At 40.4% G+C, this 14,276-nt stretch overlaps 1 protein-coding gene across 1 annotated transcript; it reads left to right on the top strand.

The window, feature by feature from the left end:
- Nucleotides 1-7,316: 7,316 nt before the first annotated feature.
- LOC121889419 lies at nucleotides 7,317-8,282 on the top strand. Its single transcript, XM_042401405.1, has one exon. It carries the CDS (start codon nucleotides 7,371-7,373, stop codon nucleotides 8,208-8,210), a length of 840 nt encoding a protein of 279 aa, XP_042257339.1. The 5' UTR covers nucleotides 7,317-7,370; the 3' UTR covers nucleotides 8,211-8,282.
- Nucleotides 8,283-14,276: the final 5,994 nt, after the last annotated feature.

Here is a 14,276-nt window from a genome sequence, read left to right as displayed (position 1 = left end):
GACAAATTTATTACATTTTCTGCAGCTGTTTCATAATAAAAGCCACTCAAGGGTTCACCAGTTGAGCATTTTGTAATGCAGCGGGTTTAGGAAATTTGCATCATCAGCAGTGGCATAACGAGTCACTGCCAGGCCCCGGTGCAAGATGGTCAATGCGGGCGTGGCTGCCCATCACAATCAGATGTAACATAACGTAATGTCAGTAGCGAATGAAAGAAGTGATTGTACACAGCTTTAAAATGACCAGCAACAGTGAAATGCACAGTTGACGCCTAAATAAAATGAATACTAGGAAAACAGACCACCGTGCTACAGAAGAGGAGTCATAATAGTGAGGCTAAGATAGAGACAGACTAGCCTGCTTTTTCTTTCGCCTGCTTCTTTCAATTTTCGCTTCCGACACCTGCTTCTGACACTCCATTGCTCATTTATAACTTATTTGCTGTCTTAACTCTTCTGTGTGGATTTTGCTACGCAGTAGTACGCATGTCCATAATTATCATAACCCAGAATTCTGAACAGGCACTTTGCACATTTTTGAACATCAAAACGCCCATTAATCCTTATTTAAACTTAATTTAGAAATGTAACATAGAAGTGTGAGTCAATAAACTATATATTTGTATATGTAAAACTGTTTTATGTTATTGTAGTTATTTATTTGGTGAATGAATGGCATCAAGTATGTAACACCATGGAGCAGATGACTTGACTCATTACGTACTATAAATACTTACCACTTACCATTAAAGTTTAGTGGCCACGTGTATACTGTAGACACAGTGCTCGAGATCCTTTGATGTAATAGTAGCGAGATAAAGAGGGGCCCATGCATGCGAGCCCTAAACTGTTGCAGGCCCCAACGCAGCTGCATTACCTGCACATATAGTAGTGCTACAGCAATAGCCTTCCATGATTAATCCATTATTTCCTACAGCGGGAGGGAAAGACTAACAAATCCCCGCCCCCCCCCAAGAATTAACTAGGGGTGGGAATCTTTGGGAATCTCACGATTTGATTCAATTTAGGATTCTTGGTGTCTGATTTGATTCATAATTGATTCTCAATTCAAAACGGATTCTCAATTGAATGAATGGAAAAGGCGGTACAATTTTTCATCTCTTACTCCAGTACACTGTGTGCCAAACTGTTCACTGGAGTCCTTAGTCCACTGAAATGCAATATGAAACATAATTAGCGGTTAAGATAAATGGTCTTGATGAAGGTCATTGTTATCAGAGAAAAGTGTGTGAAGATATGCTTTTTTAATTTTAAGAAGTTAACTGCATTCATTTGGAACCATCTTACTACCTGTATGAGAATAACAAAACGAAAGTGTAATTTACTGACCAACATTACTGGTTAACAAGTCTAGGTCAAAACCTAGCATACGGCTGGATGGTCAACATGTGAAATTGTGGCCACTTTGTTACAGAGATAGTCAGTGGTAGTGTCGATAATGTGAGTTCCTGGATATTAAATGTTCTTCTGCAAATTTCTGTAGTGGTCCCAGGAATATTTGCTGGTAAAGTGTACTGACGTAGCATATCACATAACATGGTTAAACTAGGTTTGAGTAAAAAAAAGGTTATAAATGTAGTTGCAAGAACAATACTTTCTACTCATTTCTTGGGATGTTTGATTTTAAAGAGAACTTATTTTAATTCTAATTATAACTATTCTATCTGTTATCTGCCCCTGGTCTTTCCTCTATTTCACAATTAGTGTGTTGTCAGAGTGACTGTTATTTGGGGTGCTTTAACTGTGCATGTGCTTTTTTTCTGCCTCTTTCCTGGTCAATGATTATGGAGGCTGCAGCGGAAGTTGTAAACGAAAGTTTTGACAGCATTTTGCGTGCAAATTCAGAAGGCTTATCTCTGTTACCGAAGATACAGTCAAATCAAGCGCACCTGCAGAGTCACTAAACTGATATAACAGCTACATGAGTAGCATGTTTTACCTGCAAGACTCCTGTTTTAATGCTGTTGTTCATCGTTTGTCATGTGAGAACATCAGAGAAATAAAAAGCGTCAGCTGGAGAGTCAACCACACTGGACGGTAGAGGAGGAGACGCAGAGACGCTGGTACATGTCTGTTTTAACAGGAGTTTAGCCGACTTTGCTGCATTTAACACCGGAGCTGAGAGCCTCAGAACTCGAAGCAGGAGACATAGCCGCTCTGAGTCACGCTGCTGTCCTCCACTTCCACCATCTCGCGCTCATTCATTTTGAAAGAGCAACGGCCAATGGGGAAAGTCCAACACTGGGCCAGCCGACCAATGGTGTAACTTCATCACTCACTCAGGCATTCACTCACTCAGTCACTCATGGACAACCATGGTTATAGGGCTGGTCCAGCCAAAAACAAATGTTGGTATGTTCACTGTGGAGTAAGGGGAGGCGGACTGCTCCACTGTGTTGTTTTTAACGTCATGTCTCTAGCAGTAGAGAGCAGCCTCTCTGCTGCGCGGTTAGCCCCGTCCTGTCAAAGACGCTGTTTTTTTTTCCTACCAGAGTTGGTTTGATTTGTTTAAGTGCTGCAGTGAGCACTGATCAGCCGGTCTCATTTCTTACTGCTGAAGATCACTGCTCTGCTAACATTAGTCTCTGGGTGACAGCGCATCTTTTTTGAAGATGAATTACAAGATAACTCTAGAATGTACATGCTGTAGACTGTCCAGGTGTTGCACTGCCCTCGCAGTTGGGTTCCACCTTTTTCATTCTCATCATAACATTATGAACTAACATTTAGAAAATTTTTGGCATTTGTGAATCGAAATTCTTATTTAATCAATTTTTTCACCTACCCTTAGCATTAACCATATGGTTTTGTCATCAACATCAGCTCTGTCTATTTTTTGTATAGGGTGTTGATTCTTTCCATTCATCCAAGTATGTCATTCATCTTATTATGACATGTCTGTTGTCTACAAATATACAGTAAGTGGCACAATGTTCCCATACTGAAAGCTAGAGAATTAGTGAATACTTGCTCTGAGGCATTGATTTTCTTTTTGCATTTGTTTCAACATGGTCACTTAATTCTTGATATAATTGATAAAAAAAAATTCTATAAAGTCCATTAATTTTAAGCCTGAGGCCAGACAAAACAGACACAAACACAAATGCTATTATCAACTGCTGCTGCCAATTTAAATTACAGACAGTGCCGTTAATCAAACTGTGTGCAATAGTACACCTAAAAGCATATTGTAGGTCAACAGGGTTCAGCTATGCCCAATTCGATTTAATATTAACCCTTTTATACCAGGGTAGTACTTCAAAAACATCAAAACATTTGTTAGCTGGTGCAATAGCTTTGTAAAGCTGTTTAGTTGATGAAGCAAAAGACATCACTTTCACTGACAGGCCTCATAAATCAAGAGTAGCCATGTCTTTTTTTTCTACCATATGCTTCCAATCTTTCACATTCCAATGCTTGGGGTTTACAATTGCAGAAACTTTGTTTAATCACTTCTTGCAGAGTTGCATATATACCACTTCTGTCCCCTCTACCTTTAGCTCCATCTCTTTCATGCCCTTCTCTCATGATCCTATTTCACAAGTGTCTTCAATTAAAGTTTCCTGCCACTGTGTGAGACATAACTGCATTGCAGTGCCGAAGGGAAAGCAGCGGCTGAAGGAGAAGAGATATGTATGAATAAATGAGACACAAAAAGAGAGAATGAACGAATAAGGAAGTCTGACCTGTCATTTACCAAAATAATGGATGCATGAGTGACAGAAAAACATCACTTCACACATCATTTAGCATATATTACCATCGTGGTTATATATATATATATATATATATATATATACACACACACACACTTTTTTTTTTTTTTTTGCATTTGACGCAAAAACATGCCCATTTAAACGTCCAAAAATCTAATACAAACACAACCACTTGCACCTCAAAGTGCTCTCACATAAAAATTACAGAGAGGGTCATCCACCCCCACCTCCCTCAGAGCCTCTGAGCCTCTCTGTTATTAATGGCGTCATCATTTTTCCTCTGCTCACTCTATTTCCCTTCTGATAGTGGGGCCTGCTTCATCGTGTTCTGCCATGTTTCTGTAATTGCTCCAACAGCCTGCCTTATGCTGAGCATATAGTTTTTTTTGTGTGTGTGTGCCCATCCAGTGGGTGTGCGCCTGTCTATAAGTGTGTGCATATGCATGTGTGTGTTGCTCTTTCCCCCCACCAGGGCCGGCTGTGAGTTTGTGGGGCAGAACCAAGCCACGGGCAAGCTCCACACTGAGCAAAATGACAGCCTCTAGGCCACCATTGGTTGATGACCGTGAAAACGCTTGCGGTTAACGTAAAGTGAGCGACCGGCTGTCACAGTGAGGCACTGCGCTTATGTGCAGCCCTGACAACAGCACAACAAGCCCCTCTACAACTAGACTCTGCAGTGGTGGAACAAACAACAAAGGGACAGCCCTACATTTCATAACAGCAACCACTTCAGACATCTGAAGTACATTGCAAGGAGGAAGAGAAGCAGGACAATACCACTGCTATTTGTCACAGTCTTTGGGAATAAATGTTTTTTCTTTACTTAGATTCTGGTGGACAGGAGTAAAAGCTGAGAGTGGTTGTTGAACAAAGATTTGCAGGAGAGAATGCCTAGAATGTCACAGATGACAGCCAAGGTCAGATAAAGTGAGGAGTAAGTGCTTAGAGAGCTACAAGAGCAGAGGCCAGTTCTGTGGAGGAGGTGTGAAGGAGTGAGTGACCAAGCGTGAGCACCATTGCCTCTACCCATCATTAAATGAAGCCACTTAAAAGGAAAAAGGCTCTGCTCAAAAAGGTCAATACACGGCACTTCTGAAAAGCCCTGATGGTTTTATTTAGCCATCTGGAGAATAGGTTCGTCTTTGATGGAGACCAAAAGTGTTGTGAATATATGTCTGAAGACACTTTGCTCGGAGCCCTGCATTTTTTCGAAAAAGCTGAACTGCTTAATCTATCACATTCCCACCAGCAAACAGGTTCCCAAAGTTAAACTGAGAAGCAATAAATGATGTGCCAACATCATGTAGTAAAGAGGGATGATTACAGAGCTGCTTTTATCATCAATTTTAACCTCTCTGTGGTTAAATCAGACTTCTTTTACCCCCTGCCCTCGCTCTCACTCTGAACACACACGCATGCATGCACACACACACACACAAACACGGTTTATTATGCAGTAACATTACCAGATCCCCTTAGGCAGCTGTGCATCTCTGTATGACTGATGAGGGTAATTTCTCCCAAACAACAGAATGATCACTTTGGTGATGAGCGCTACAGACCCTCCCTTCTCCCTCTGTCTTCCCTCTCTCCCGTCTTCTTTTTAGCTTAAAAAAAGGCAAGAAAAAGATAGATCTTTCTTACTACGTCCCCTGCAGTGTCTGGAATGGATCTGGAGATAAATAGCTCTCCCATCTCATACATAATTTTTTTTAAAAGTTAATTATTCCATGGATCCAATCAATCTATTGATTCTTCAATGATTATTTCAAACTCTGCTAATAACAGACATTCAAACCCAGTTTCCACATTGCCAGTTTGGGTTGGGGTGGAGGGGAGTTTCCTTATTTTTTCCTTGATTACCATAGGGATCCAATATAATACACATGCCACTGTGAATTAGCCTCACAGTAAGTACTGGGCTGAGCCACGGTGAGTTTATACTGTCTGTGTACCACTGTGCACCATGGGATATACTGAGCGGAGAGTAGTTAGGACTTGTCTGTCTCTCTCTCTTGGCCTTATAGGTTCAGCCTCAGTGGGCTGTCTTTACCTATTCTCCCATCTGTCAGTCACACACGAAAACAAATCCACCTGTCGACCAGGAGACTGGGCTGAACTGGGTGATGCTACAGCTGTCTGGGCCTGACTCGGTGCAGAGGGGAGCGAGCCAGCGCCCTCCACTGGTGATGGAAAGCCCATTAAGATGCTTATTACCCCACCTGTCAGCCCCATCTTCTCACCTGCACAGATATGCCAAACTAATGAAGACAGTCATGGAAGTCATGCCTCTATGCTTTTTGTGCTCTTTGTGTCCTTGATAACAAGGGCTCTCCAGCATTCTAACAATATAACAATCCAAGCGTTAAGAGACAGGCATTCTTACCGCGCCACTTGATTGCCTCAACAATGAAGCTATTAATGTTGCATTATGTAAATTGTAATGGTCACAAACATCTAATAGGATAAAGGCTAAGTACAGTGAAATTTAATGCTGCTGACTTTCAGTGGCTCTTTGAAGGATGTTTTCAATTATAACAGCTAATTTAATTCATTGTTTCGTAGCTGAAAATGCATTTTTAAAGGTTGACTGAGTCTCTATTTCAGAACTCAGGTTTAATCAGTCATGTACGTTGAACACTGGAACGTCCTCTAAAGAGATTGACAAAGTTGCCGGGGCTTCTAGGTTTTAAAGGGACACAGTAGCCCTACCCTTCTCTCTTTTCCTCTGATCGCAGGCTTCAGTTGTGGAGGGGAGGGTGTTCATCTAAAAGATGAAAAGACCTGCGCCTTTAAGAGGGCTGTCTCCCCTTTCCCTCATGCTCCCCCTCAACCACACAGACACTCCTCCTGTGAGCATTTGTGAAGCAGCTCCTGTCCCTTATGTCTCTTTGTGGGGAACAGAACAGACTTCCCAGAGCATCACTGGAGACAAGACAGAGCTCTAGGGAGGACACCCCAGGTGCAGACCTCCATGCAACCCCTAGCCTCAACTACAGTGGATGCCAAGATGAGCACAGAGAGAGGAGACGCACACTTACCCAAGCTGGAGTAAAACATCCAAAGGTCCAAAACAGAAGGTGGAACCTAACAGCTGGACCAACCCAAGATGTCATTTTGAGTTGAGGGCGACATATCAGCAGATCAAAATCAACAATGCTGGACTGGATCGCTAAGAAAAAGGTGGAGTCTTAATTTGAGCTTTTATTTTCTCTTTAGAAAAGTTTTGTTAAAGAAAAATCAACAAAGTACTCCATATCTTTTGCAGCTATTAAGGATAAAAGCACTGTATGAAATACATACAATTGAAGAAAAGAGGATAATATAGTTTTTTTTATTATTTTTATCTGTCTCCAGAGTACTTTCCAAATAGTCACTTGTGGTATGAAACTGAGATGCTCTTTAAAGAACATCTTGAATGGTCCCGACAGTGCTCTTAATTCACCAGCCAGGCGTTTATCTTATTTCTCCAGCTCTTTCTGAGAGGGAGCATTAAAGACTTCATTGATAGTGCTCTTGGGGAGTGGGTAATATTTCTTATATGAAGTCTTGAAACTTTACAGCTGTTGACATGTGGGAAAAGTGTGTGTCTGGACTAACACTTTCGGCAAAGCATTAAAGACAGGAGAAATGTTTACAGGATGCGGAGTGGTCAGTGGCCAGAGCCAATACCTGACCAGAGACGCAGTCAAGCCCCACCCCGGACTGGAGGTAAACAGACCGTTCCAAATGGAGAATGGGGTAACCCCTGGGACCTGCCCTCTCTACCAGGGTCAAACTTATAGCACTGCAGCCCAGCCAGCAATGGTCAACAATGTTTCCACCCCACTAAAACCAACACCACTACCAGTCCCTCCCCCAGCACTTAAACTAGGGCAGGAAGGGTTCAAGAAAGTCTGCCGAACTGAGGAGGACAGCCCTTGTCCCTTCCCAGGACTGGCCACTGGGGTGCTGGAGATGCGCGTGAAGGAGGGAAGTAAGATCCGCAACTTAATGGGATTTGCCATGGCACGGATGCAGGGAGAGAAGAGTGTAAGTGGGGGAGGTGTGAGTGGTGGTGGTGGTGGGCTAAGGCAGGTGGTCTTCACCGGGTCTGGTCGGGCTGTCACAAAGACCATCACCTGTGCTGAGATCATGAAACGAAAAGTGGGCTCTCTGCACCAGCTGACCAAATTGCAGTACAAGGTGGTGAAAGAAGTGTGGGAGAGTACCGAAGGGGGGACATCGGAGATGACAGTGCACAGGACTGTGCCCTCCATCAGCATCCTTCTTTCCAAAGATCCCCTGGATCCCCAGGAACCAGGCTACCAACCTCCGGAGACTCTCAGTGCATTGTGGGAGGACAGAGAGGGTGTCAGCGCCACGCAGACAGCATGCAAGAGACCTCTTGGACCTTTGCCACACAGCAGTTTCCCTCACTGTAAGAGGGTGTGTTTGGAGGAAGGAGTCTCAGTCCTCCCCCCTCACTGACTGGCTGAACTGGTGTCAAACAGTGGAGAGGATTGAATCCGAGGAGTTCATTTGGCGCTGCCCTCCACTCAAGCACAATGCTGAGACAATCAGAACACTCACTCAGACAGAACAGTGCTTTCTCAGAAGAACTAAGTACCAATTCCAGCCTCCAGAGGTCAGTTTGACTGGGACCTAAAAGCTTGCCTCTGTACATACAGCATTTAGGGGACGTGTTTCTTGGCACATCCAACATGGTCTCTCAGATTCACAAAATTGTGATGATGTGTGCTACAATGCTATAAAATCTAACAGATTCACATCCCATTTCACACCGACAAAAAAAAGCCATGAATTGCACAGGTTCCAGATTCCTGCTTGCAGTAAACTATCTACAGCCTGTGGACAAAATCCTTTATTAGCATCATGTTACAATCTCGATTTATCCATGCTCTTAAGTGTAGCATTTAAAATACAGAACGTAGACCCAAGATCACAAAATGAAAACAGCTTAAAGCCATTGATGATATGACACATTTTATTTGTTTGATTATTTACTATCATGAGAACAAATTAAATAAATTTTTTTTCCAATGTAAATTTTGTTTTGTATTTCATCTTTCTTACTCACACATCATTGAATTTGCAAAGCTTTGATTGAACAGAAAATCACAGTGTGCCGATCTTTTGATAAGAATAACGGCACTGAAATTTGTCTGTAGAAAAAGCTGATTTAATGACAAAGCTGTTGATAAGGCACAGCTCCTAAACCAACCCAGCCTGACAGAAATGCCTAGGGCAGAAATACAGGCACCGATTATCATTAAGATAACAACATAACATCACACAACACAGTGGAGAAAAGGATTAAAACTAGGGTTGACAGCGCTACACACTACACTATTCCTGCAAAATATGAAACCAAGGCAACACGCTACAGTCCTTTCCCCTTTCAGCCTATAGGCCTACCCGCCCACAATATCTATTATACAGTATAGTCTACCCGTTTTCGCTATATACTACCATTTCTCAAGCAAAATAATAGGCTGAACAATAAGGTCTAAAGAGAGCCAAGTTTCCACAGCAACACTATGCACTTGTAGTTTACTGACAAAATAAATAAAATGCAGACTTTCTTCAGTTGACATTTTTTATGCATCGCTTCTCTGCATTTTCACACCATTTAGATAACATTTTAGTTGTAAAAAAGGTACCTCTGAGTAATTGCTGAAGCTTAACTGGATGCTGCAGACATCTATGGCAATTGGATCAAAATTCAACTCCGAGCAGAATGCACAGTGGTGGAAAGAAAAACCGCTGGGAGCATTTGTATTGAATTTTATGGATTAAAGATTTCTACATATATTTCTTAAAAAGTTGTCCTAAACAAACAAACAAAATAAATCTTACTGATAGAAACCAGAGAATTATTTTATCCAAATACTTAAAAACTTTTTTCCACTTAATCAACCATGTCTTTTGGGGATAATAACTTAGACAAGTGGAACCTTGTCTGAAGCTTTTACTGTTGATCTGAATGAAAATCTGCAAACGCAGATGTCGGCATCCTAATTAATCAAAGTGACTCCTGACTGTGAAGACAATCCTGTTACAGCTTACAATAGAGAAAAAAGGAGAGTGCACTCCTATGGCATTTGCGTTCAAAACTGTCTTTCAAAGCAATACAAATCGTAATATTTCATATAGTGGTCAGCCAGCACTTCAACAGTCTATGGCGGACATAGTGATTAACCTTCCTCTCGATCCCATTAAATGAATCAGAGCACAGCAGAGCACCCAAGGTTGAATAAGAAATGCTGCGACTGCATTACAGTACATATGTGTGTCCTCGAGACTGCTGGAAGGTTATCACTTCAGGTCGTTGTTATCACAGACTTAACAGCTTTCACCAAAGAGCCTATGGGACAGTCAGTCTGCGATGCGGGTCAAAAAGATAGTGCCGCTATAAGTAAATTTCAAATCGACCTGCATCTGTTATCAAGCATTAAGAATTCTGGGCCAAGTGTAAAATGCAGTGGGGGTAATTAGGGATAACGGCATAGCGTACCTGAGTGAGAGAACAGATAAAACATACTGACAAAAGCATTATCCCAGAGCTAAATCCAATGTGGCTGGCACAAAATAGCATGGCAGAGGAGTCAACAAAGTGCATTATAAGAATGTGGACAAGGTTATTCACAACCTGAGAGTCTATTTTGCCAATGATGTTTGTTTTCAAAGATGCAGTCAAGGTGGATTTGGACGAGATACAGGCCTAGGCCTAAAATACACTATTTGTGCTTGGTTTATCCTGTACTCTATGCATACGGTGTATTTGAACTGAGTACACTAAATGTTTGAAACACCTGCTCTTTCAATGAAACTGACTTGTGAAAGGAAAAGCTTTGACCACCAATCAAATTAACCATATCCTCAATCTTGTAAGAGATATACAGGTCAAAGGAGGGTGGACATATTAAAGATGATTTGGATCAGACATGAGTTTTTAAGTGGGTGCAACTCTATTAGAGGCTAGTAATATTTTTTTTCTTCCACTGAGTATATATGAAAATTTCAGAGTACAGTTATTTTTCTTGTGGTATTAATGCAGCAGGTTTAAAGATACATGTAACTGTAGAATGGACTACTTTGTTTAAGAATAAAATGGAATTTAAAAAACAAATAATTCAAAATGGTAATGCAGAGAAAAATGTTACTGAATTGTTATTAAATCATTAAGTAAGGACAACATTATGTTAGGACTGACCAATCATAGTTATCTATTGTGGCGGACACATCAGTAACCTTCTGTTTACCAAAGCCAATAACTACATGCACTGAATGTGAATGAATTCATTTTGAAGTTAACATAATGAAAGTGTTGGCACTCTATTTTTCCCTTTTCTGCCGCTGCAGCAGATGAGAGTGAGGTCTCTGGGATGGCGTGGGAGTTCGCTATCTCCCAGCCTCCAGATGGCTCCGTCTTCTCTTATCTAGAAGAATGGGTGCTGCCTCAATTTTTCAACTCGCCTTATCTGGGAATCCTTTAAATTGAATATTTACTGGGCCTATGTTTTCTGCCTGTGTTAGCCCTCTGAAGTCGACATTCCTCTTGCTTGTCGAGACAGGCCAAAAGGTTTTTCTCACTCATACACTCACTTTGTCTGCCTTGTCAAGTAATGGGACAGTGATTGATTATGTGATTGCCAAGAGAGAATGGAAGGTTAAGCAGTTAAGCAGGGAGCAGTAGAAACATATTAACGAATGGCCATAGAGGAATATGTTTAACAATAGAGAAACGTACATTACCCAAACATGACATCAGGCAGAACTCCATTTTATGTCAGGAGTAAAATAGATTAAATTAATCACTCTCCGAACAGTCTATTGTTTCCTGCACAGTGTACACTAGAGGTTAAGAGAACACTTAAGCAGCCATTGAAACATATTATTGCAATATGACTGGCTGTGGTCTATCTGCATAAACAAGCCGTGCCACAGCTACTCCCTGGTAAGTGTCTGGAAATGTCTTTTCAAAACCATTTTGTGAAATGCCTCCATGTTGGATTAATCAGCGCAGCTGAGGATGTAATTGCTGTGCTGAAGTCAAAGCTGTAAGAGCAGATAATGAACACTGACTACAGGGCTGCCAGAAACCAGGCCAAAAGAAATGAGAAGTTCGGAGACCAAAATGTCTTCAGCATTCTTTCAAAAGCCCTGATAGAAATTGAGGGCACACTGTATTTACACTAAATACAGACCATTTTTAAACAAAACACTAAATGACTCAGTGGTTACTAACATGGAAATGGACTCGTGACAGCTGTGTTATGCTATTAGAATTGAAAAGGAAACTAAAGCAAAATTATATTCGCTTTGACAATTTTCTCAAGCTCTTTCAATTATTTATCCATTTATTTATGTATTTATTAGCATAACACATGCATGCATTGTGTATTAATTCTGTGTATTATAAAGATATTTGATTTATTTTCTCACATAAGGGATGGGCTTACAAAGGTAAGGACCAATGAAAGTTTGTTCTGACTGTTGCTGCCCTCTGGTGGGGAAATAAGTTCAAAATCTACTGCAGAGGGGACACATCTTGCTCAATGATGCTATTAATAATGTATTTTAAAATATTTTAGGCCCTATGCACTAGAACATTTGCACAACAAAACTAAATGTTCACAGAAAAGCCCAACGTTGTATGGTGAACTAATTACTGTATCTGTAATGATGTTCTAGAAGTACACCACTGCTTTTCTAACTAAATATAGCAGCTGTAAGCCGTGCTATTTTCTGGATCATTTAGCGACAATCTCAATGCTTGCTCATTGAAATTTAGCCTTTACTCCTACTTTAATTTCAATGAGTGGAAGGCCTACATTTTACTCTTTTATCATAATTTCCTTCCCCTCACAATATTTAAAGGACTTCAGACTTAATTATCTTGAAGAAGAAACAAATAATATGAAAAAGCACTCCTAGTAATATACACTGTAGCGTCTCTTCTACGGTTTAGTGGCTTATATTATTGAAGTAAAGCAAGAACAGAAAGACACCCATGCACACAAACACCAAGCTAATGTTTGCACCAGTTTTGTTGTGTTTCAGTAACGCCCAGTAAATGGTGGAGTCAGTTCAGATTTGTAGGAAAAGCAAGATGGACACTATAATGCTTGGTTAACTGGAAAAGTGTAAAAACAGATGTTTAATATGGTGACTGAGCTGCTCTATATAATGGCTGTATTCAGAGGTGAAAACATGCCAAGTATAATGTGCAGCGCTGCAGGGTTGCATGTTAACTTTATTTCAGTCTTCTACTCAGTGCTGCTAGAGTGATGAACAGCTGCTGCGTCTTGGTGTTATCGGCATAATCCTCCCCTTCAATGTGATCAATATAGTCATTGTAAAAAGGGCACAGTGCTTTTCTTAAGTATCACACACTTGGAATAGCAAAGGGACTAAACAGCCTTCAACAGACTATCCTACCTTCAATGATTAAGGTTTTTATACAACCGGTATTAAAAGTGCAGTGAATATTTTTTCTTTAGAGGTTCAACTGCAAATATAAGCTCACCACAAAACTTTGCCTAGCAACCACAACGATTACTTTTATTATTAAGATTTATGGTTGACCGCATTTGTTTTAGGATGTGAGTTACTTCCTCTTTAGTTTTCATCTGGAAAGTGTAGTGTTTTATAGAGACTGATGATAAATAGATAGATAGATAGATAGATAGATAGATAGATAAATAGATGCTGCAATAATAAATTCTCAATTATAAATTTCAATACAATACTAGCTGCCTTATAATAATAATAAAATAATTTAGATTTTATTAATAATCTCAGCATTTGAATTAAAACAATTATTAACTTCTGGTACAAGAATCTGAATCTAATTTCAAGGTTTTTTTCATGTAATTCTGCAGAATTACATCCAAAAAATGCACTTCCCCCCATGCACTTCTTACAATTTACTATCAAAAATAGTAACATTTCTGCAATTTATATTACTGGTACCCATGGTAAAAAAAAAAAAAAAAAAAAAAAACACCTGAGGCTTGAGCATCTCCTAATGGTTATAGTGGAGCCACTCAAAGTGCTTTTCTATAAAGCCACTGTATCTCAACACTGTTTCATTTAGGGTTTTACAGAAAAACATCATCATTTAGAAAATCCATTTTCTGAAGTGACCTAACCCTGACACCAATACCTTCCAAAATATTATTTAAAATAAATACATCATGGTAAAATGAATGGTAAATGGACTGTACTTATGTAGCACTTTTCTACCTTAAAGGACAAAGCGCTCTAGCTTGTTACTGGTAAAAAGAATTTGGCTTAAGCTCCCTCATCAAACTGTGAAGGCTTAGTGTAAAGTGAGTGATTTTTATCTCTTGTATTGCCAGTCACATTCCACACCAAGGTCGACAATATGACTAAATGATTTGGTTAATTTGAATTCAAACAGTGTCAGCAGGGGGTCCACTCCACGCAGTGGAAGGATTGGTAGAGTAATATCAACACAGTTGTGATTACTCCATTGAAGCAGTAGGGTGCTCCAATCAGAGCTGAATC

This window comes from Thunnus maccoyii, chromosome 1 (genome assembly GCF_910596095.1).
Source record: "Thunnus maccoyii chromosome 1, fThuMac1.1, whole genome shotgun sequence".
Taxonomy (NCBI): Eukaryota; Metazoa; Chordata; class Actinopteri; order Scombriformes; family Scombridae; genus Thunnus; species Thunnus maccoyii.
This window is presented reverse-complemented; position numbering and strand designations above follow the sequence as displayed.

Bases quoted from the DNA above. Each gene is read 5' to 3' on its own strand.
- LOC121889419 (XM_042401405.1), top strand. From the start codon at position 7,371: ATGTTTACAGGATGCGGAGTGGTCAGTGGCCAGAGCCAATACCTGACC.